Raw genomic sequence first — 22,025 nt, forward strand, 5'->3', positions numbered from 1 at the left:
CCTTTTACTGAACTGCAATAGTGGTTTTTAGTGCAGGGAGCCTATGAGCATCAGGAGCAGCACGGGGCATTCAGCGCAGTTCCCTACGCTAAAAACCACTATCGCGGTTTAGTAAAAGGGGAGGAGGTATATTTATCTATTTTTGTACAGTTGTACTGAGGTGACATTGCATATTTTAAAGCCATCTGTCTAGACCTCTTTGAAAAAAAAAATCGAATATAAATTATAATTAACATTTTCTCTGCATACAGTGTGCTTTGTGTTTTTTAAAATTTTATTGTTGGTAGATCATTTTGACTTGGTCATTTTAAAAGTAGCTCACAAGTCAAAAAAGTGGGCATCCCTGAACTAAGGGCTTTAGGATAAGTAGGAGGTCCCTGCTGCTGACATATAAAAAATGTGGAATATGAAAAAAATGTGCAATAGTATATAGCACTGAATAATGAGATAGATGAGGATGATAATTAATAGGACACTGTTACATGGGTACAAATTATATTGCAATGATAGAGAACCGTATATACTTGGATATAAACAGACCCGCTCACTCACTTCCTTCCCTGCCAGTCTCTGCACTCAGCACCCCTCCCTCCCTACCAGGTTCTGTATCCTTTCCTCCCCTCTCTCCTGATGCCTTGCAGGCCTCCTCTGGGCCTGCACAGGAGGGATTTCTCCTGCCTCCTGTCCCAGCCGATTCTAATTATTTTTATCTCCCTCCCACCTCCTCCGCATATCTTTAGTCCAGTGGTGAACAGCAGCAGGAGCAACCTCTTCCTTCATTCCTGCCCATGCAGAGCCGCTAGCTAATTGTCTGCCACAAGTTTTCACGGGACCACAGGAACTCACGGCAGCCGATCAGCTAGTGGCTCTTCACGAGCAGGAACAATCTTCCTTCGCTCCTGCCCGTGCAGAGCTGCTAGCTTCAGTGCCAGCCACACTTGTTTGCCGGGACAGTGCGCAGTGGCGCTTACACGCTGCATGTGGTTGTACGCTGTCCTGGCAAACAAGTGTGGCTGGCCCTGATGACAAGAAGGAGCAGCCACGAAGGAAGGAGGTTGGACGAGGTAACTGGAATTCCCGGCTGACCAGAAAGGATTCCCTCTTATGTCAGCTCTGACATTGGAAGGAAGCCCTAGTGTCGGCTTCGGTAGGCCTGTTTATAAATGGAATCCCCAGCGGCGAATGCATTGGGTGCAAGGGTGAGGGATTATTTCACCTGCGATAGGGAGGATGGCTGCTGGACTCACGAAAGGGGGGCAGGTGCTGCTGCTGCTGGTCTGGAGGGGAAGGAAGGGAGACAACTTAATAGCTCCTTTACCATGAGGACAAGGCCATGTCCCCGTACCTGCAGCAATCAGTTGTTTCCCCCATTCCGGTGGGTTAGTTGAGGGTAACAGTCACAGTGTCATTCTCTATTACTTACCATTAACAGGTGTTATCCTGGGACAGCAGGAACATGTTCTCACATATGGGTGACATAATCCACAGAGCCCCGGTACAGACAATGAAAAGTGTAGTATCACTTTAAGCTTTAACAAGCTTTTAAGACTGCCCGCACCGTGCATGCATGAGTATCTTCCCGCCCGACGCCAGCTCACATGGTCATCAGTTCTATGGCCAAGGGAAGAAGCCAATTAGGGGAAGTAGGAGGGTTATGAGACTATTTGTCTGCTGTCCCAGGATAACACCTGTTACAGTAAGTAACTGTGCTTTATCCTTAGAAAAGCAGGCAGCATATTCTCACATACATGGAACTCTCTAGCTTTAATAAAAGAGATGGAGGGAGAGTTGGGTTCCAAGAACTCACAAAAATTTGAGTTGCCTTGCAAAATCAATGATCTAATGTGTGATTCAAGAGCATGGAGACAAGGGAAGGAACCTAATGGAAAAAATGAATAGAGGAACTCCATTGCTCTACTAGAGGTAAAAGGAGAATTCCGAGAAAACTTCTATGTATGGAGGTTGAGAAAATAATAAACGACCTCCTAGAGGCAAGAGAATCTAAATATAGGCAATGGAGATGCCAAAATGATTCAAGAATCAAATAAGAAAGGACTACAGGTAAATCCACTCATATGGTGTAGCAGACCGAATGAGCAGGTGAAACCAGCCAGGTCTTAGAGTAGATATGAATGAGAAGGGAAAGAATTTTCATAAACAACGAAAGCATGCTTCTCATGAAAAGAATAGTCTGAGAGGATAAAAAGGAGGAACTATCCTAGAGGGAAAGAAAAGCCAATGCTATGAAATATAAAATTAGACTAACATAGTGGCTTACTGTGGAGAAAATAAGCTCCTGACAAAAAATATTGTTTATATATATCTATATATATCTCAAATGCTGAGAAAGGATTGTAATAAGCCTTAAAACAGAGAATCAGCAGAGAATTCCTGTACCCTCTCACTTTGCTATAGAGCAATCTTAAACTCGCGACCCGGGGACCACATGCGGTCTGCCAGGTATTATTTTGAGGCCCTTGGTATGTTTATCATAATCACAAAAGTAAAATAAAACAGTTTCTTGATCATATGTCTCTTTAGCTATAAATTACAATATTATTATTAAGACTGAGATCCAGTATGGGCCGCAGACCTCTTGGAGGAAGCTCTTGGTGGAATCTGAGTGAAATGAAGAGAATATCCTTCCCTGATTACTGACAGCACCCAGAGGTTGGATGTAATGGTCTCCCATCGATGGTAAAAATGATTGAGACGATCTCCTATGGGAAGAGGAGAGGACAGATGCAGAATGATGGAGGTTATGCTCTGTAGTAGCTGCTCAAAAAGGCTGAGAAGCCTTTGGTGCAGCAGAAGGCTAAGGTTTCTGTTGCTTCTGACGTTGTTGCCGTTTCTTGGGAGGTGCTCGAGTGTAAGGAACTGCCCTCGGAGGATAACACCTCTGATAGGATGGAAGAGGTCGAGAAAGCTTGGAAAGAGCTGGCTTTGGTCTGACTATGGAAGCAAAAGATTTCTCATGTTCAGACAACTTCATGGTGGCAGCCTCTATAGATTCATCAAAGAGGTCATTGCCTTCACAAGGAATATTGGCCAGACGATCCTTAATGTTGGGATCCATATCAATGATGCGAAGCCAGGCAAGGTGGCACATCGCTACTGAGAAAGCAGTGATCCTCGAGGAAAGTTCAAAGGCATCATAAGATGACTGAAGAAGGTGCGACCTGAGTTGTGCTAAGGTTGCAATGACTTGCTGGAACTCCAAAAGTCTGTGCTGAGCAAGGTCTTTAGTAAAACCAGGGAGTATATCAATAAAATACTTAAAATAAGTAGTAAAGATGAAATTATCATTCAAAACCCTGGAGGCCATCATCAAATTTTGATAAAGACGACAGCCAAACTTGTCCATGGACCTGCCCTCTCTGCCAGGAGGTACGGTAGCATAGACCCTGGAAGGATGACTCCTCTTTAAAGAAGATTCCACATACCATTTTTCCATCTTGGTTCAGTCAATTATTTTATCTCATCTTGACTATTGTAATGCCCTTTATCTCACTATTACAAAAACCTACAAAAACCTACAATTAGTCCAGAATACAGCTGCTAGATTGATTTTCAGGTAGTGCAAGTTCGATCTTGTGACACCACTGCTCTATAATCTTCACTGGCTCCCTGTATATTTTAGAGTCCAGTTCAAATGTGCCTGTGTTACTTTTAAAATTCTCTGTGGTATCTTTACTCCCCTAGTTCCTTTATCTTGGAACTTTTATAGATTCTCTTTTGCAAGGGGTGACCAACAATTCAAACTATTCTGTCCATCTAGTAAAGGTATTAAAAGAATCAAGACTTTTTGTCAATCTCTGTCTGTTAAGTTCACCCAACTTTGGAACGACCTTCCACTTCGCTTAAGAAGTTCTGGCTCCCATCCCTTTTTTCCATAAGTCTTTGAAAACCATTCTGTTCACTAAACACTTTAGAAACTAATCTTTCTTGATAACTCTCTATATGTCCTTATTGGCCTAACTTAATCATTGTAAACCGAGTCAAGCTTTCCTGGACTGAAGTTTTGGTATACAAAACTAAGCATTAGATTAGATTAGAAGGGATTGATTAGGTAGTTGAGAGTTCTCAAAGCCCTTACAAAGTGCAGTTCTATACCTCGATTCCAACTTGCCTGGAACAGCAGGAATGGCATAAGGAGTCTCCAGGTTTCGTTTGAAAGTTTGAGACATTCCGCAGGAGGCCGAGGTAAACTCATTTCCTCTAAATACTCCTTAGAGTACTTAGAACCAGAGTCCAATTTAAGATCCAGGTCCTCAGCCATTTGACGGAGGAAGGAGGAAAAGGACAATTGATCCGCAAGAGGATGGCCTTGAGAGGGATTCGATGACCTCGAGGTGTCTCAAGTGGAAAAAGAAGGTGAGGCCTCTCTGAAGTATTGATATCCTAGCGAATAAGCAGACTGGGACGAGGCACTGGGAGAAGCGGAGCCCTCAGGTTGGAGGAGTTGGAGGCCTCGAAGAGCTGGAATGCCTGGATGAGGAAGGGTGCACTCTTGAAGAGGACCTGCGCCTCAATGAGTGCCTCGACCGATGATGAGAGTGCTGCCTCGAAGCAGGTCTCATGTGAGGTCAAGGAGACTTCGCTCTATGCCTCAAAACGGGCAATGCCTTATGTGAGGATATAGGGCTGGAAGCTGTAGATCGAAGTCCCATAGACTCAATGGTTTGGATCGAGGTATCTCAAGCACTCCCAAAGACTCGGCTCCTTGTATGGAGTGTGAGGATTCCAGACGAGACACTCTCAAAGACTCGACTCCTTGCATAGAGTGTGTAGATTCAGCTCGAGGCACAGGCAAGGACTCAACCTCTTCTGAGACTGCTGAGTGCCCAGGCTGGACTGCAGGAAACAGAGTCGAGGCAGGACTATATTTGGTCAGTAACTGAACAAATTCCCGCTCTAAAATGGTCTGGATGGTAGCCTGCAATTGTGGATCCAAGTCTGAAACTGGACCACTTGCTGAGGCTAAAAGCTGCGAGGATGAAGAGGAAGAATGCTTCAACTTGGAGGAATGATGCTTAGGTAGCTTGAGGACCACCGCTGGAACTGTCTGCTGAGGTATCTGACCTGAGAGAAGCTCAGGAGAAGACTTGGCAGATTTACTCGAGGTCGAGGATGTTCCAAATGAGTAAAGTCTGATGAGAGTCGAGGTTGAAGTCGTGGAGGCAGGAGGACACCCCATAGCAGGCCTGACCGAATCGAAGGTCGAGGCTGGAGTAGGGGTTTCCATACCGAAAATCTTCTCCACTTGAACTCGACGACGTTTGAGGGCTCGAGGTTGAAGGGTAGCACAGCGAACTCACGTCTCCGGGCAGTGGTCAGGGCCCAAACACTGAAGGCACCAACGGTGTGGGTCAGTGAGGGATATCGCACGCTGGCACTGGCTACACTTCTTAAAGGTCGTGACCGGCCGGGACATATAAGGAAAAACAGCTGTCGCAAAGTTGAAGCCCGCAAGCTGACGGCGCATGAGAGGCCCCGCCGTCATTCGACAAAAAAGTTTAACTTTTTTTTTTAAACAATGACCGAAAGAAAACACAACGACTGTAATAAAGAAATAAACATGAGCCGCGGTGAGAGAAGGCACGAAGCGAACTAAGTTCAGCGCAGAGCATCAAAGACAGACTTCTCGGCTCTGTGGATAACTGAGGAGAAGTGCCCTGTGCTGGGCGGGAAAGCACTCGCGCATGTGCGGTGCGGCAGACTCAAAACTTCTGAGTTTCTTCAAGCAAGTCTGCTTGCTAAGCTATGCGCATCCGGGCTCCATGGATGACGTCACCCACATGTGAGAATAGGCTGCCTGTTTGTCCTGGGATAAAGAAGATTAGCAATGTTAAGAACCTAATCTTTCGTTCTTGTACAATCCCACTTTATTCCGAGACCAGTAGGATCAGCAGTTCCGGAAAATCAAGGTGGGATTGATGAGCCTGCTGCCAAAACAGAGGCACCAAAAGCAGCAACCTGCTTGGCCGCCATATTAATCCTGTAAAATTTGGTGAACGTATGCAAGGAGGACCAGGCAACGGCCCTGCAAATCTCGTCCAGAGTAGACAGAAATAACCTACTGGTCCCGGAATAAAGTGGGATTGTACAAGAACAGACATATATTTTTGCTATATTACTTGGTTGGACACTTCACAGAACAACCCATCATGAATCTCTCTTTTCTAACTATTTGGTATACCGTATTTTCACTCATATACCGCGCACCCGTGTAAAACGCGCACACGGGTATAGCGTGCGGGAAACTGTAATTTATGTAAAGAAATTTTTATATACCGCACACACCCGTATACCGCGCATGCCGCCCCGACTCTCCCGTCGCCACCCAACTCTCCTTTCGCCCGCCCCGACTCTCCTCTGGCCACCCCGACTCTCCTTTTGCCCGCCCCGACTCTCCTCTGGCCGCCCCGACTCTCCTTTCGCCCGCCCCGACTCTCCTTTCCCCCTTGAAGTCCTGTCCCCACCCTGAAAGCCTGATGCCCCCCCTGACGTCCGATTCACCCCCCCCCCCCGCAGGACCGCTCGCACCCCCACCCTGAAGGACCGCTCAACTCGCACTCGCACCCCCACCCCGAAGGACCGCTCAACTCGCACTCGCACCCCACCCCGAAGGACCACTCGCACCCGCATCCCCAGCCTGAAGGACCGCTCGCACCCCCACAGCCTTCCCCCCCCATCATGGAGAAGCTCCTACCGTTGTCCTGCTGCTTCCTCTGCCGGCGGTCCCGGCCCTTCTGTGAGCCCTGCGTCTGCGCTGCTTCCTCTTCCGGCGGTCCCACCCTTTCTCTGACGTCAGAGAAAGGGCGGGACCGCCGGAAGAGGAAGCATCGCAGACGCAGGGCTCACAGAAGGGCCGGGACCGCCGGCAGAGGAAGCAGCAGGACAACAGTAGGAGCTTCTCAATTATGGGGGGGGGGGGGGCTGTGGGAGTGCGAGCGGCCCTTCGGGGTGGGGGTGCGAGTTGAGCGGTCCTACGGGGTGGGGGTGCGAGTTGAGCGGTCCTTTGGGGTGGGGGTTTGGGTGCGAGTGCGAGTTGAGCGGTCCTTCGGGGTGGGGGTGCGAGCGGTCCTGCGGGGGGGTGAATCGGACGTCGGGGGGGGGGGAACTATGTAAAAAAAAAGTTGTAAAACGCGCTCACACGTGTAATGCGCATGGTTATGCACGGTTTGTAAAATCGTGTATAATGCGTGCGTTATATGCGTGAAAATACGGTACATCATGTGTTACTCTACTACCTTTTCCACATCACTGTGAATAAGCTACGGGGAATGGGCACTGAAGGGGATTACTGCTGGGTTTGGGAGGAGGAGGGTTTGGGTGGTTCTTTTTACCCCTTGTTTGGTTTATTTTTGTATTCGATGTAGTCATATAATGAAGAATCACAGTATGTCATGTGCATGGTTTGATTTCATTTGTATTGAAAATAAACAAAAGCCCGGCATAGCCATGTTTTGCCCTTTCAAAGGCTGTGTCTGAGGCTAAATAAAAACCAGCAGGTGCAGTTCCAAGCCTCCACCTGTGACTCATGTAAGAAGCCTTTGTAAGTGCTGTGGCTGATTCTGAGTAAGCAGCTGAGAATTGAATTTGTGGCTATGCACAAGTTTGTATGGTGGAAGCTTGGAACTGCACCTTCTGTTTGTTATTTAGCTCCTGATGTGGCTTTTGAAAGGGCAAAACATGACTATATCAGGTTTTTATGAGAGCATTATGCTTTTCTGTTTGTGGTGAATAAATCACTACTATTATGCTTCAAGATAATGAAGGGAATAAACTTAGTAGATAAAGACAGGTTGTTCACCCTCTCCAAGGAAGGGTGAACAAGAGGGCACTCTCTAAAGTTAAAAGGGGATAGATTCCATACAAACGTAAGGAAATTCTTTTTCACCCAGAGAGTAGTGGAAAACTGGAACGCTCTTCCAGAGGCTATCGTAGGGGAAAACACCCTCTAGGGATTCAAGACAAAGTTAGACGAGTTCCTGCGGAACTGGAACGTACGCAGGTAGGCTGGTCTTGGTTAGGGCGCTATTCTTTGCCACTCTAAGCCACTGTTCTTCAACCGCCGGTCCGCAGAAAATTCCTGGGACCATCGGCAGCGTCTGGGCTGCAACAGCGATGGGCAGCATCGGCACCCCCCCCCACCCTGGCGACGCAATTCAAGTTCGGCAATGGCCCCCCCCGGCACTCAAGTTCGGCAATGGGCCTCCTTCTCCCCCTGGCATCAACAGCACTTCAGATCGGCAACACAGTGTTCAGTCCAAAGCTTCCCTATGACTCAAAACTGCCTGGGCGGAAACAGGAAACTGAGTCAGAGGGAAGCTTTGGGATGAGCACCTCGTTGCCAATTTGAAGTACTGTTGATGCCGGGGGAAGAAGGAGGCCTGTTGCCGAACATGAGTGCCGGGAGGGCCATTGCCAAACTTGAATTGCGTCGCCGGAGTGTGTGGAGGGGGGGCCATCGATGCCGCCCATCGCTGTTGCAGCCCAGACACTACCGATGGTCCCAGGAATTTTCTGCGGACCGGCACCAGTCCGCAGACCAGCGGTTGAAGAACAGTGGCTTAGAGTAAGATACAAGTATTTTTGTGGCTAGTCACTGGTGCTGAAATCAACCAGTAGGTGTAGTTAGAGCACTAGCAAGCTCCACCCTCTCCTTTAGAAACAGTCAAAACAACAAAATCACTTCAGCAGTTTTAAACTCATAAGATAGCAACTTAGCAGAACATATAGCACCCCCAAACACTCAACTGCTTCTGATCACAGTTTTTTGTTGTTGGGGTTTTTTTTAGGACTATCCTGCTCATTTTAAATAATCATACAGTTTTTATCATCATCCAGAAAAACTCAGAAAACCATGTTTCCTTATGGGGAAATCAGCTATGTGCTTGGAAAAGATCACGTCAGTGTCTTCTGGACCTAAAATAAAAACATTGTCTATCTTTTTTTATTTTATTTTATTTTTTTTAAATTTTATTTATTAATTTTTTATTCTTACAACAATTGAATCATACATATTATAATTAATTATTACATGACATTTGTAACTACAATCAATACATCATGTCATAAATGATAAATCCCTCCCCTTTTTCCCAATTCCTATTTTCAAAAAGTATACAAATCCCAACCCATCCCTATATACCTACTACCAATGTGCTAAGAAATCTGATCATTAGAATAATTAGTCAATGGTTCCCAAATTTTCTTAAAATTGTGAAGATTCCCTTGTTGTAACGCTAACACTTTTCCCATTTTGTATATATGACAGACAGAGTTTCACCAGAATGTATAATTTAATTTGGTATAATCCTTCCAATTTTGAGTAATTTGTTGCATGGTGACCCCTGTCAATATTAATAGTAGTTTGTTATTATTTGCTGAAATTTTCAAAAACATTGTCTATCTCTGCATTTCACAAACTCATTAAAAATTATATGTACATACTATTTTGCTGTTGCTGTTTTCCAAGTCCTACATTTATTGAGCACAACCCTAGCTTGGTACCCACCTTGGAAGTTGGGGGTATCCTCCGCTTCTGCGGTTTCATCTGCTTCTGCTGGACAGCTGCTGCCTGGTTATCCACAGATATGCTGGGGAGCTGCAACAGTTTGCCAACAGATGAAGAGATGTCCACTGGCGATGTTTCTCGGAGTTTTACCTGGGAGGAAAAAGACTCTAGTCCAGGAGGTGGAACAGGAAGCGGCTGTGGTGTATGTTGCTGGCGTTGGGTCAGCTGGCTCAAAACTGGAGATGGCTCAGGTTGAGATTTAAAGTCTGGGTGGCATTTAGGAAGAGATACAAGTATAAATTCAGTCACACACTGCTCTGACTGCCACCACCATATCCAAAAGCATGTTGAAAGGCAGCAGTACTAGCTAGATTCTCTAAAATATTAACTTACTTTCCCTTTCTTTTTGTCTACATATCATTGCTTTAGAGCTTTCTGGCAATATCTGCAAAATGCTCTGGTTAGAAACCATTTGTTTTCTTACAAAATTTGTTACGGCATGTTGGAAAACAGAAGATAAACCTCTGAATACATTAATAAATAGTAAATAGTTGTCAGACAATTAATATCGTTAGCTGGATACATCAACAATACTAAAAATGTTAAATCACAGAATAGTATTTCAAGCCCTCAAAGATGTAGAATTAAAAACATAATGTTTACTTGTTTATTTATTTATTGTATTTATATACTACTTATAACAACTGCTATAGAAAACACAAACCATCATACCCAACATGCTTCAAAGTAAAAGAGAAAAAAAAAATCAAGATACTGATGAAAAGTCTCTTTTAGACAGTGAGATACTGGTATACAACTTCATTTTTACTTTGTGTTGGGTATGATCTTCATATTCTTTGCACAGGGTTTATGGACAATGGGCCTGTTAACATTTTTATAGAGAGTTCCAAAACACTTCATATTTTGGGGCACTACTACTATAGTTAATTGTTTTTTTAAATGTTACTAAGGTGTCAGCTCAGTGGCACTGCTGTATGAAGAATGCAGGCTCATTTCCTAGATCAACATAGAAACATAGTAGATGACGGCAGATAAAGACCTGAATGGGTCCAGTCTGCCCAACCTGATTCAATTTAAATTTTTCAAATTTTTTCTTCTTAGCTATTTCTGGGCAAGAATCCAAAGCTCTACCTGGTACTGTGCTTGGGATTGACAGGCACAGTATGTTGTAAAAGCTATGTCCATAAGTCCTTGGGAAAGACTAATAGTCCTAGTCATTATACACTGCAATATACTTAAATAAGTGGTCCCTAGCTGAGGACCATTGCTGCAATGACAAAAAACATTATTATCAATGAACAAAGTGTTCAATTACCACAGAAGACATCAATGTTAGAATCAGTCATAATTTTAACTATATAGTGGTACCTTGGAATCTGAACTTAATCCGTTCCAGAACCCCATTCGAGTTCCAAAACGTTTGAGTTCCAAGACAATTTTTCCATTGAAAATAACAGAAACTGGATTAATCCGTTCCTTGATCCCACAAATTCAGATTTTCCAATAAATTTAACAGTATACACACTGGATTTGGCAGGGACAGAAAGATCAGGTCCCCATGGCAGAGACAATAAGATCGGGTCCCCCTGGCAGAGACAGCAAGATCGGGCCCCAGCTGGCATAGGCAGCAAGATCGGCAATGGCAACTGCAAGCGGTGCTAAGCCCAAAGCTTCCATCCCAGGCGGAAACAGGAAGCTGTGTCAGAGGAGAAGCTTTGGGCTGAACACTGCTTGCAGTTCCCGTACGTTTGGATTCCGAGGCAAAATTTAATTTTAAAAAAGTTCAGTTTCCAAGTTGTTCGAGTTCTGGGGCGTTCGGATTCCGTAAAAAAATCAGCAATGATTAACATTAAGTAATGGCAAAGAAAAAAAGCCATGAATGCATACATAAGGCAATTACAATTCAATTATAATAGAGCTAGTCTTTAAGCCCGTTACATTAATGGGTGCTAGAGTAGATGTCTGTCCGGGTTTTTTTTTCTTTGTCTCTCTCCTTGCACGCTGCCTGTCTGTCATTTTTTCTGTCTGTGTCTCTCCCTATGTCCATAGTGCCCTCAGTGCCTCCTTCCTATGTCCTTAGTCTTAGTTCTTATGTCCATAGTGTCCCTAGAGTCTCCTTCCCATGTCCTTAGTACCCCTTCCTACGTCCTTAATGCCCCCATTACCTCCTTCCTGTGTCCATAATGCCCCCAGTGCCTTCTTCCCATGTCCTTAGTGCCCCCAGTGCCTCTGCCCTGCTTAGTGCCCTCAGTGCCCCTTTCTATGTCCTTAGTGCCCCCAGTTTCTTCTTCTTATGTCCCCATCATTATCTTCCAGACTTTGTTCCACCCCCACCTCCGATGCCAGCCTGCCTGCCTCCCATCCCCCTGAGCAGCATGTTTCCATTTAAACCCCCCCCATACCAGCCTACCTGCCTCCCATCCCCCTGAGCAGCATGTTTCCATGGAAACCACCCCCACCCCCGATGCCAGCCTGCCTGCCTTCCTTCCATTGAAACCCCCCCACCCCCCTCTGATGCCAGCCTGCCTGCCATCCCCCTTCTATTGAAACCCCCCCTGATGCCAGCCTGCCTTCCATTGAAACCCCCCTCCGATGCCAGCCTGCCTCCCATCCCCCTTTCATTGAAACTCCCCACCCCCCGATGCCAGTCTGTCTGCCTGCCTGCCTCCCATCCCCCTGAGCAGCATATTTTTAATGCGTCCACCCACCCCCGCGCCGACCTACCCGGCACACCAGACACCCCCGTTGACCCTCCCAGCCGACCCTCCCACCGCTACAACCTCGCAGCTCCAGCAGCGTCCCAGGCACAGTAAACATGCTGCTTCAGGTCTTCTACTGGCCTAATTTCCTCTGCTGCGTCTTCTCTACTTGAACTCTACAACGTTTGAGGGCTTGAGGTTGAAGGGTAGCACAGCGAACGCATGACTCCAGACAATGGTCAGGCCCCAGACACTGAAGGCACCAGTGGCGTGGATCAGTGAGGGAGATCGCACGCTGGCACTGGTACACTTCTTGAAGCCCATGACCGGCCAGGACATAGAAGGAAAGATAGCCACAGCAAAGTCGAAGCCCGCCAGTTACTCGACGAAAAAATTGAACTTTTTATTTTAACAATGACCGCAAGAAAAGCACAGCGACATGGTAAGTAGAATAAAACACGAGCTGCGGTGAGTGAAGGCACAAAGCAAACTAAGTTCAGCACAGAGTGTCAAAGACAGACTTCTCGGCTCTGCGGAAAACTGAGGAGACGCGCCCTGTGCTGGGCGGGAAGATACTCGCACATGCGCGGTGTGGCAGACTCGAAACTTCTGAGTTTCTTCAAGCAAGTCTGCTTGCGAGGCTGTCCGCATCCGGGCTCCATGGATGACATCACCCATATGTGAGAATAGGCTGCCTGCTTCTTCTGGGATAATAGCAGGTATACGAGTTATAGTCTCACATGAGTGAGGGTGACATCTCCACGGTACCTGGTACAGACAGTCAAAAGTGTACTATCACTTTAAATTTTTTAGGACTGCCTGCATCATGAGCATGCCAGTGCTTTCCTGTCCGACATCGGCTCTTGGGACCTGCAGTTTAGTATGATAGTTAAGAACCCAACTAGGCGAGGTTGGCAGGTTCTGAAAGTATATACCAGATATCTTTGGAGAACATCTATTACAGGTATGTAACTTTATTTTCTCTGACGATAAGCATTTATATATTTTCACATGTTGGACTATGAAGCTGTCAGGATCTTGCCATACTGGGACAGACTAAAGATCTATCCAACAGTGGCCAATCCAGGTTCCAAGTACTTAGCTAAATCCCAAGTACTTAGCTAAATCCCAAGTATAAGACAGATTTTATACTGCTTATCCTTGGAATAAGCAGTGGATTTCCCCAAGCCATCTCAAAAATGACATATGGACATCTCTTTTAGGAAATTATCCAAACATTTTTTAAATATCGCTAAACTAACTGATTTCACCACATTCTCTGGCAACGAATTCCAGAGTGGCTGCCCGATGGTTCTTCTACTACTGATGCTTCTATCTTTGTACATTTATTTCAAAAAAGTTATAAGTGGTTGCAACTGAAGCAGGCTATTCAGGCAGGGTTCCCTGAATGGAAATCTCTTAATAATCAATTTAGTTTGGATTTTTTATGCTTTCAGGCAGACTTCCTGGGTCACCAGGCCGCACAGTGGTATAAATTATTATCTGGCTATTTAAATAAGAAACCAAAAACTGGACTTAGAGATATTTGGAGCATTGAGATTAAGCATCAAATTAGTGCGTCTCAATGGCCATGTATTTGGCCTTGAGGATGAAGTGTACAATGCATCTATGAGGCAAACATAGTTTTTCCTGTTGCATAGAGCACTCTGGACCCCTGTTCGTTTACAAAAATTGGATTGCTCTAAGTCTAATAGATGTTGGCATTGTCATCTTGAAGCTGGAACTTTAGATCATTTATTGTTTTATTGTCCATTCATTAAGGCTTTTTGGGAGTCTATTTGGGATCAAATAAATTGTTTGTTAGAGAACCATGTAGCATTGTCATATGACACAATTTTATTTGGCATGTCTATGAGAGCTAAATGTCAAATATCTGCTAATAATAACAAGCTTTTATTTATATTAACAGGAATTGCCATCTAACAAATAACACATAATTGGAAGGACTGTAGAAGACTGAATTATTGTTTTTGGTGGTCTTCAGTTTGTCATGTGTATAAAATGGAAAGAGCGTTGGCTGTTCAAAAAGGTTATTATAATAAATTTAAGGATGTGTGGGGACCTTTATTAAATTATAGTAATGAATAAGTTACACTTTTCCCAATCTTAATACACATGTGGATTTGAGGGGGGGATTTCTTGTTTTTCCATTAAGAATATAAAGATGATTGTCGTAAGATATTATTTTCATGTGGTATATATTAGTTGTATATGAATTTGGGAGGGGGGTGGGGGTTAAATCTTCTTGGTGTATGATATTGAAAATTTTTCAAATGATGTATTATATTTGGTTGATATTTACTGTACACTTGATGTAAGTTTAAAAATGAATAAAGAAATTATTAAAAAAAATGTTTGTGGCTTATATTCTTCAGAGATTATTGACACTGAATCAGCTAAGACATTTCTGGAGGCCTTACCACATGACTTACTGAGGAACAAATTAAAACCTTGCCCAACCAATATCTGTCTCCGACATCTCTACTGCAATTCACTCACTGGCTAAAAAAAAAGGCACCAGGTCCCGATGGATTAAATGCTGAATTTTACCAAGCATTTATGCCATGTCTCCTTCCTTATCTCCTTGACCTTTATCTAGACCTCATTTTTTTTTTTATAAATCTTTATCACTTGAATTTCTCCCATCCCTACCATATCATATGCAATCAAATATATCCTATAAAAAAATTATTTTCTACTGATCTAAACATTTAATAAAATTCAGAATTCCTCCCTCCCCACCCTATCATTTGCATTGTACTTATAATGGAAAAATTGTATCTATTCATTACTATAATTTGCTAATGTCCCCCAAATCTTTTTAAATTTCTTATAATTCCTTTTGCATTGCTATTGTTCTTTCCATTTTATAAATGTGACATAACGAATGCCACCAAAAACTGTAATTAAGTCTGCTGCAATTCTTCCAATTTTTTGTGATATGTTGTATGGCGACTCCTGTCATAATCAATAAAAGCTTATTATTGTTTGATGAAATTTGGTTCTTTGTTCTCATTGACATACCAAATAGAATTGTATCATACGATAAAACTACAGGGTTCTCCAATAAACAATTTATTTGGGTCCAAATTGATTTCTAAAAGGTCAAGATAAAAGGACAATAGTATAACAAATGATCTAATGTCCCTATCGCAAGATTACAATGCCAGCATCTATTAGACTTAGAGCTATTTAACTTCTGTAATTTAACTGGGGTCCAAAATGCTCTATGTAAAAGGGAAAACCAAGTTTGTCTCATAGATGCGGATACTGTACATCTCATCCTCCAAGACCAAATTCGTGGCCATTGAGATGCAGAAATTTGTTGCTTAATCTCAATGCTCCAAATATCCCTAAGTCCAGTTTTAGGCTTTTTAATTACAAATCCATTTATCAATTTATACCACTGGGCGGCCTGGTGTCCCAAGAAGTCCACCTGAAAGCATAAAAATTCCAAACTATATTGATTGTTAAGGTTTTTCCATTCAAGGAACCCTGCTTGAATAGCCTGCTTCAACTGCAACCATCTAAAGCTTTGTGATTTATTAAGACCATATTTATGTTGCAGCTGTGAAAAATCAAGCAGTTTACCATTTGAAATAACATCACCTAAAATCCGTATACCTGCTACCATCCAATGCTTCCAGATGACCTTAAATCCGCCAATTTGAATTTTGGAGTTTAACCATATAGTTTGATTTGTCGATTTATGGATTGGAATAGATGTTAAATTACTGACATATCGCAGAGTTTTCCATGTATCCATTAATATTCTATTGTCTTTATACAATCTAGGCATTTTGATGCTGAGAACATGACATAAACGTAAAGGATTCCCAATCAAATATACTGGGTCAATAGTATAGAAAGTAGTCTCCCAAAGGATAGAACCAAACAAATAAACAAAAATAAAGGAGAACTCCTTATGTTTAGAAGACTTTCAACCAGAGAGGTGCTCAGAACCTTGAACAAAGGTGATGAAAAACACTAACTGGGGAAGAACCCCTATAAGTATTTCAATGCTCTATCATTGCATCTTCTCCATTGGAAGAAAGAAATCCGTGAAAAACTTGTGCAAAAACTTAACTGGTGTCAAAAATATATATATAATATAAGCAAAGCGTATTTCTAATAATGTGCTGAAACTTAGCTTGCATGGGTGGTTAAGAAGCAGGCTCACTCCAGCAGGCTCTAACGCGTTTCGCCATTGGCTTCCTCAGAGAGCCTTCAAAAGCTGGAACAGAGTGAAACTTCTTCCTTCCTCGTCACCCAAAATTACATCGCTTCCTGGTAGTTCTGAGCACCTCTCTGGTTGAAAGTCTTCTAAACATAAGGAGTTCTCCTTTATTTTTATTTGTTTGATAAACGTAAAGGAAACATGAGTCGCCATTCCAACCACAACCAGTCTGGGATATTATCAATGAGCTCTTGGAGGACCCAGTACATACCTTGGCGCAAAATATAGGCTTGATGATACCTATAAAAGTTGGGAAAATTTACCCCACCCTCTGTAATTGGCTTTTGTAGAGATACTAGAGCGATTCTAGGAAATTTGCCCAGCCAAATAAATTTTGTAATAATATGATTTAATTTTTTATAAAAGGACTCCTGAAAGAACATTGGCATCATACTCATTTGATAACAAACCACAGGCAAGATCATCATTTTGATTTTTTGACTCATGCAGGAGGGAACTGCCCTGCTGACTTGCTAGCCTGCTCTTCTCCAGCCCATCCGAGGGCTGTTAAAGGCCAGCGTGTCCCGGCTCCTCTTCAGCCCACTGCGGGCCGCCGAAAGCTTTGTCTCCGCTCCAGAGACTTCAAGGCAGAGGAAGGAGGAAGCTTCCTCCATCTTGTCCCTCCTTCCTCCGCCCGACACCACTCGTGCAGGAGGGAACTGCCCTGCCCTGCTGACTTGCTAGCCTGCTCTTCTCCAGCCCATCCGAGGGCTGCTAAAGGCCAGCGTGTCCCGGCTCCTCTTCAGCCCACTGCGGGCCGCCGAAAGCTTTGTCTCCGCTCCAGCGACTTCAAGGCAGAGGAAGGAGGAAGCTTCCTCCATCTTGTCCCTCCTTCCTCCGCCCGACGCCACTCGTGCAGGAGGGAACTGCCCTGCCCTGCTGATTTGCTAGCCTGCTCTTCTCCAGCCCATCCGAGGGCTGTTAAAGGCCAGTGTGTCCCGGCTCCTCTTCAGCCCACTGCGGGCCGCCGAAAGCTTTGTCTCCACTCCAGCGACTTCAAGGCAGAGGAAGGAGGAAGCTTCCTCCATCTTGTTCCTCCTTCCTCCGCCCGACGCCACTCTTGCAGGAGTGTGCGGACCTGCCCTTCACTAGAATCTCTGCCCCCACAGCCCACCCAAGAGCTGCCGAAGCCCCTGCAACTTGGGCTCCTCTCTACCTCACCTCGCCTCACCTCACCGCCCTCCCCCCTCCTTGGCCTATCAAGGTCCACTGAGGGCCCCCAGACTCTCAGCTCCCCTTACCCAACCCCGACTCTGCCCGTTGTCAAAGTTTACCACTGTTTATACCCCTGTTTCTGCACCATATTTTACTATTGTATTTGCTCATGTTTTGATGCTAAACTTTTTCTGTTTTTTGCTCAGTTCTGCACCAAACTGTACTCTCTGCCAAAGGTTTTTTTACCAGTCTCTCACTTTTCGGTTGCCCCGTTTCCCCTAGCATATCCTGGGCTACACACATACCTTAACCATGCAATCCCCCTGTTACCCATTTACTGCCCCAAGTCTCTCCGCTCTAGGCACCCATTGGGCATCCTAATACTATACCGACCACCCACCCCTTGGACCAAATCTTCCAATCTCGTCTATGAGACTATAACAAATGCCTTCCTTAAATTCCAAAGACTTCTGATTGTTGGTGATATCAATCTCCACCTCGACGACACAAATAACAATGATACATCCAAATTCAACAACTTCCTTACCTCTCTAGGTTTTCCCTCACCCACCCCATCCCCAACCCACGAAAAAGGGCATACTCTAGACTTCACCACCTTCATTGATCTTACCGCCTTCAAAACCTCAACCGACGACACTCGCTGGGAACAAGTCCCTTGGTCAGATCACTTCTTAGGGACTACCTGTCTCCCCGTCTTCATGTCACATCTTGACTCCCCACCCCACTCCTCTCATTCCATAACTTTCCGCAAAAAAAACCTCGAGCAACCTATTCTGGTCCAAACTCCTCAACAAACTCTCCTCCAACCCTAGACCTACAGACCCCGAATCACATTGGCACAACTGGACCGCCCTCTCCGAGTCCACCTACCACTCCCTTGCTCCATTAACCACCAAAACCATCTCCTACCCCCGAAAGGCCCCCTGGTACCTACCTCTTCACAGAGAATTGAAACAGAAATGTCGCGCTTTGGAGCGCAAATGGAAAAAATCTAAATCCCCCTCTGATAGACAGACCTGGAGGGCTAATATTAAATTTTACAATTCAACATTAAAAAAAGCCAGGAAAAACTTCTTTGGAGACAAGATCTCTAGATCCAACAACCAGATCAGTGCGCTGTTCAACATCTGGCGCTCCCTAACTACAAAAAAAGACCCACCTTCGCTTCCACCATCTCTATCAGCCGATGCCCTTGCAAATTTCTTTAATGAAAAGGTTACCACTCTAAGATGCTCCTTCCCTCCCACAGTCTCCTACAATTCCCTGACCTCTATTGATCTCAACCCTACCTTACCTGTATCCACTCCCATTCCTGCCGACAGATCCTGGACCGCCTTCGAGCTTGTCTCTGAACCGCAAGTCTCCAAACTCTGCCTCAAACTAAAAACTTGCAAGTCCATTTTGGATTCTTTCCCCTCCTATCTATTCGAGAATATCCCTACACAGGCCATCGCTTCCCTCACCGACCTTATAAACTCTGCCCTAACATCAGGCCTTTTCTCCCCCGACATGGGACACATTTCATTGTCCCCTCTCCTGAAAAAGGCCGACCTTGATCCTTCCATTCCATCTAACTACCGTCCTATAGCAAATATCCCTCTCCTAACCAAGTTATTAGAATCCATCATATCCACCCAACTCTCATCCTACCTAGAACGATTCTCTATCCTCCTACCCCACCAATTCGGCTTCAGACCCAACTTCAGCACCGAATCCCTCTTGGCCTCACTAATCTCTAAGGTGCAACAACTCCATTCTCGCAACAAATTCGCTGTTCTTCTTCAATTCGACCTCTCCGCAGCCTTCGATGTCGTTCACCACGACATCCTAATCTTCCAACTCTCCGAAATAGGCATAAGCTCCACAGTCCTTGATTGGTTCTCGAAATTCCTACGCTTCCGCTCCTACACCGTTAACACAAACGGTACCTCATCCCCCGCCTGGAAGCCGAAATGTGGAGTCCCGCAAGGCTCACCCCTCTCCCCTATCCTTTTCAACATCTACATGTCCTCTCTGAAACTCCTTCATCTATCCCCCCTAGAAACTCTCTACTCCTACGCTGACGACATCCTCATCCTCCTCGAAACCGACTCGAACCTCTCTAACATCGCTGAGAACATCTCCACATGTATTACGAATCTCCAATCCTGGGCCCAATCTATACAAATGAAACTGAATGAGTCCAAAACCAAACTACTTTGGCTCGGCCCAATTTCAAATCATTTACCCACCTCCATCCCTCTACCTTCCGGCCCCACTCTTCAGCTTGAGTTTTCAAGCAAAGTCCTAGACATCATATTAGACTCCTCTCTCTCCTTCAACGATCACCTCAACTCCCTGGTAAAAAAATGCTTCTTTAGCCTCCATATGTTGAGGAAAGTAAGATCTTGCTTTCATCATTCTCATTTTGCCATCCTCGTTCAATCCACCATCCTCTCTAGACTGGACTACTGCAACTCCATCTATATAAGCCTAACAAAGAAAAACCTCCATAGGCTTCAGCTAATTCAGAACGCCGCGGCCAAGCTTATTTTCGCAAAAGGCAAGTTCGATCACGTTTCCCCACTCCTCTCCAAGCTTCACTGGCTCCCAGTATACTCCAGAGTCCTCTATAAATGTGCCTGCATAGCCTTCAAGATTCTACATGGCATCCTTCCTCCCGTTATCCCACTCTTCTGGAATTCCTCAAACCCGCTCTTTTCTAGACCCTCCCAAAAACTGAAACTATCTTTCCCATCTATAAAAGGTATATCCCGCGCAGGAAAACTTGGAACATCCCTCCCCTTTAGAACCACAGAACTCTGGAACAACCTCTCATCCCCGCTCAGAAATTCTAGCTCCTTCCAATCCTCCGCAAACACTTGAAAACTTGGCTCTTCTCAAAAATCTAATCACCTCCCGTTCTCTAGTACTCTGTCCCTCTCTATCTTCTCAGTCCCTCTCCTATATCCCTTCTTTGTAGTTCCTTTCCTCTCAACCTCTGTAAACCGTGCCGAGCTCTGCGCATGCAGAGATGGTGCGGTATACAAACCTAAGGTTTAGTTTAGTTTAGTTTGAACTCTCCCCCACCAAGAAAAATGTAAAGGATTCCATTGCTCACACATTTCTGTAATAAATTTTTTTCATTATCTTTCATTGTGTCTTCCAGAGTATTTTTTATTCTAATACCTAAATATTTTATTCCATCCTCCTTACATAGAAATGGGAATGGATCAAACAAGCCCTTTGTACAGTATACATTTAGTGTAAGAACTTCTGATTTGCTCCAGTTTATCTTATATCCTGAAAATTTACCAAATTTCTCTATCAATTCAATGGAATGGTTGTTTCTGGATTTCTCAAATGAAGCAATATATCATCTGCATAAGCAGATACCTTATAGTCCCAATTTGAATAAGGAATAGCCTGTATCTCCTTCACTTGCTGAATATCTAATAACAAGGGTTCTAGTACAATATCAAAAAGCAAAGGAGATAGTGGACAACCTTGTCTAACTCCTCTCTGCAAGTGAAAATGTTCTGATAAATTATTATTAATATACAATCTCGCAGCCGGGGAGCTAAACAATGTTTGAATCATTTGTATAAATCCTGAGCCTATACCAAACCATTCCAATACTTGATACATGAAGGTCCATTCCACTCGATCGAAGGCTTTCTCTGCATCCAAAGACACCGAAAAAGCTGGATCATTCATGGCTTTAGTTAAATTTAACATATGAAAAGTCAATCTGGTGTTATTTGATGAATGTCTTTTAGCAACAAATTCAGTTTGGTGCATATCAATAATAAAAGGGAGAGCCTTAGCCAAGCGTATAGCTAAGGTCTTAGCCAAGAGTTTTCCATCCACATTAATTAAAGAGATAGGCCTGTAGTTATCTAGACCTCATTCAAAATGGCCGGGGTAAAGGATCTTTTACGGAGGCAACAATTGTAGTCCTTCCCAAACCTGGAAAAAACACCATGGATGTTAAGAACTATAGACTCTTATCGCTGATTAACATTGATGCCAAGATTTTTGCAAAAATTATAGTTTTTAGGTTACAACCAATCCTGAATGACCTCATTGCCCATGACCAGACTGGCTTTATGACTGGTCACTTATCCAGTGAAAATACAAGGCTTTTTGAAAAATATTATTCATCAATCTGGCTTACATCCAACTCAGATGAAAGCGATGGGTTTAGGTGCAGAGAAGGCGTTTGACCGCCTTGAGTGGTCTTATATCTTTCAAGTTTTACATTGGTATCTTTTTCCGCCTTACTTCATATTGCTGATCAAAGTGTTATATTCTAATCCGACAAAGATCTATATTAACAATCTCTACTCTCCTCCATTCCTACCGACTA

The 22,025-nt window shown here is 44.2% G+C and overlaps 1 protein-coding gene and 1 non-coding gene across 12 annotated transcripts in view; both read right to left on the reverse strand.

Annotated features, from left to right (window-relative positions):
* UBAP2 (ubiquitin associated protein 2) overlaps positions 1-22,025 on the reverse strand; it is a 553,760-nt gene that overhangs the window by 261,899 nt on the left and 269,836 nt on the right. For all 11 annotated transcript variants that reach the window (XR_004538612.1, XM_033935342.1, XM_033935354.1 and 8 more), the window contains one exon: positions 9,524-9,789. Coding sequence is in view for 10 of the 11 variants with exons in the window: in XM_033935342.1 (XP_033791233.1) it covers positions 9,524-9,789 (266 nt within the window). In the remaining variant the exon portion in view is untranslated. The remainder of the gene's footprint in view (positions 1-9,523; positions 9,790-22,025) is intronic.
* On the reverse strand, positions 8,848-8,931 carry LOC117352850. The gene has a single exon (XR_004537901.1). It is a non-coding gene; the product is annotated as a small nucleolar RNA SNORD121A (small nucleolar RNA).

The sequence above is a fragment of the Geotrypetes seraphini genome, chromosome 1 (genome assembly GCF_902459505.1).
Source record: "Geotrypetes seraphini chromosome 1, aGeoSer1.1, whole genome shotgun sequence".
NCBI classification, from domain to species: Eukaryota; Metazoa; Chordata; class Amphibia; order Gymnophiona; family Dermophiidae; genus Geotrypetes; species Geotrypetes seraphini.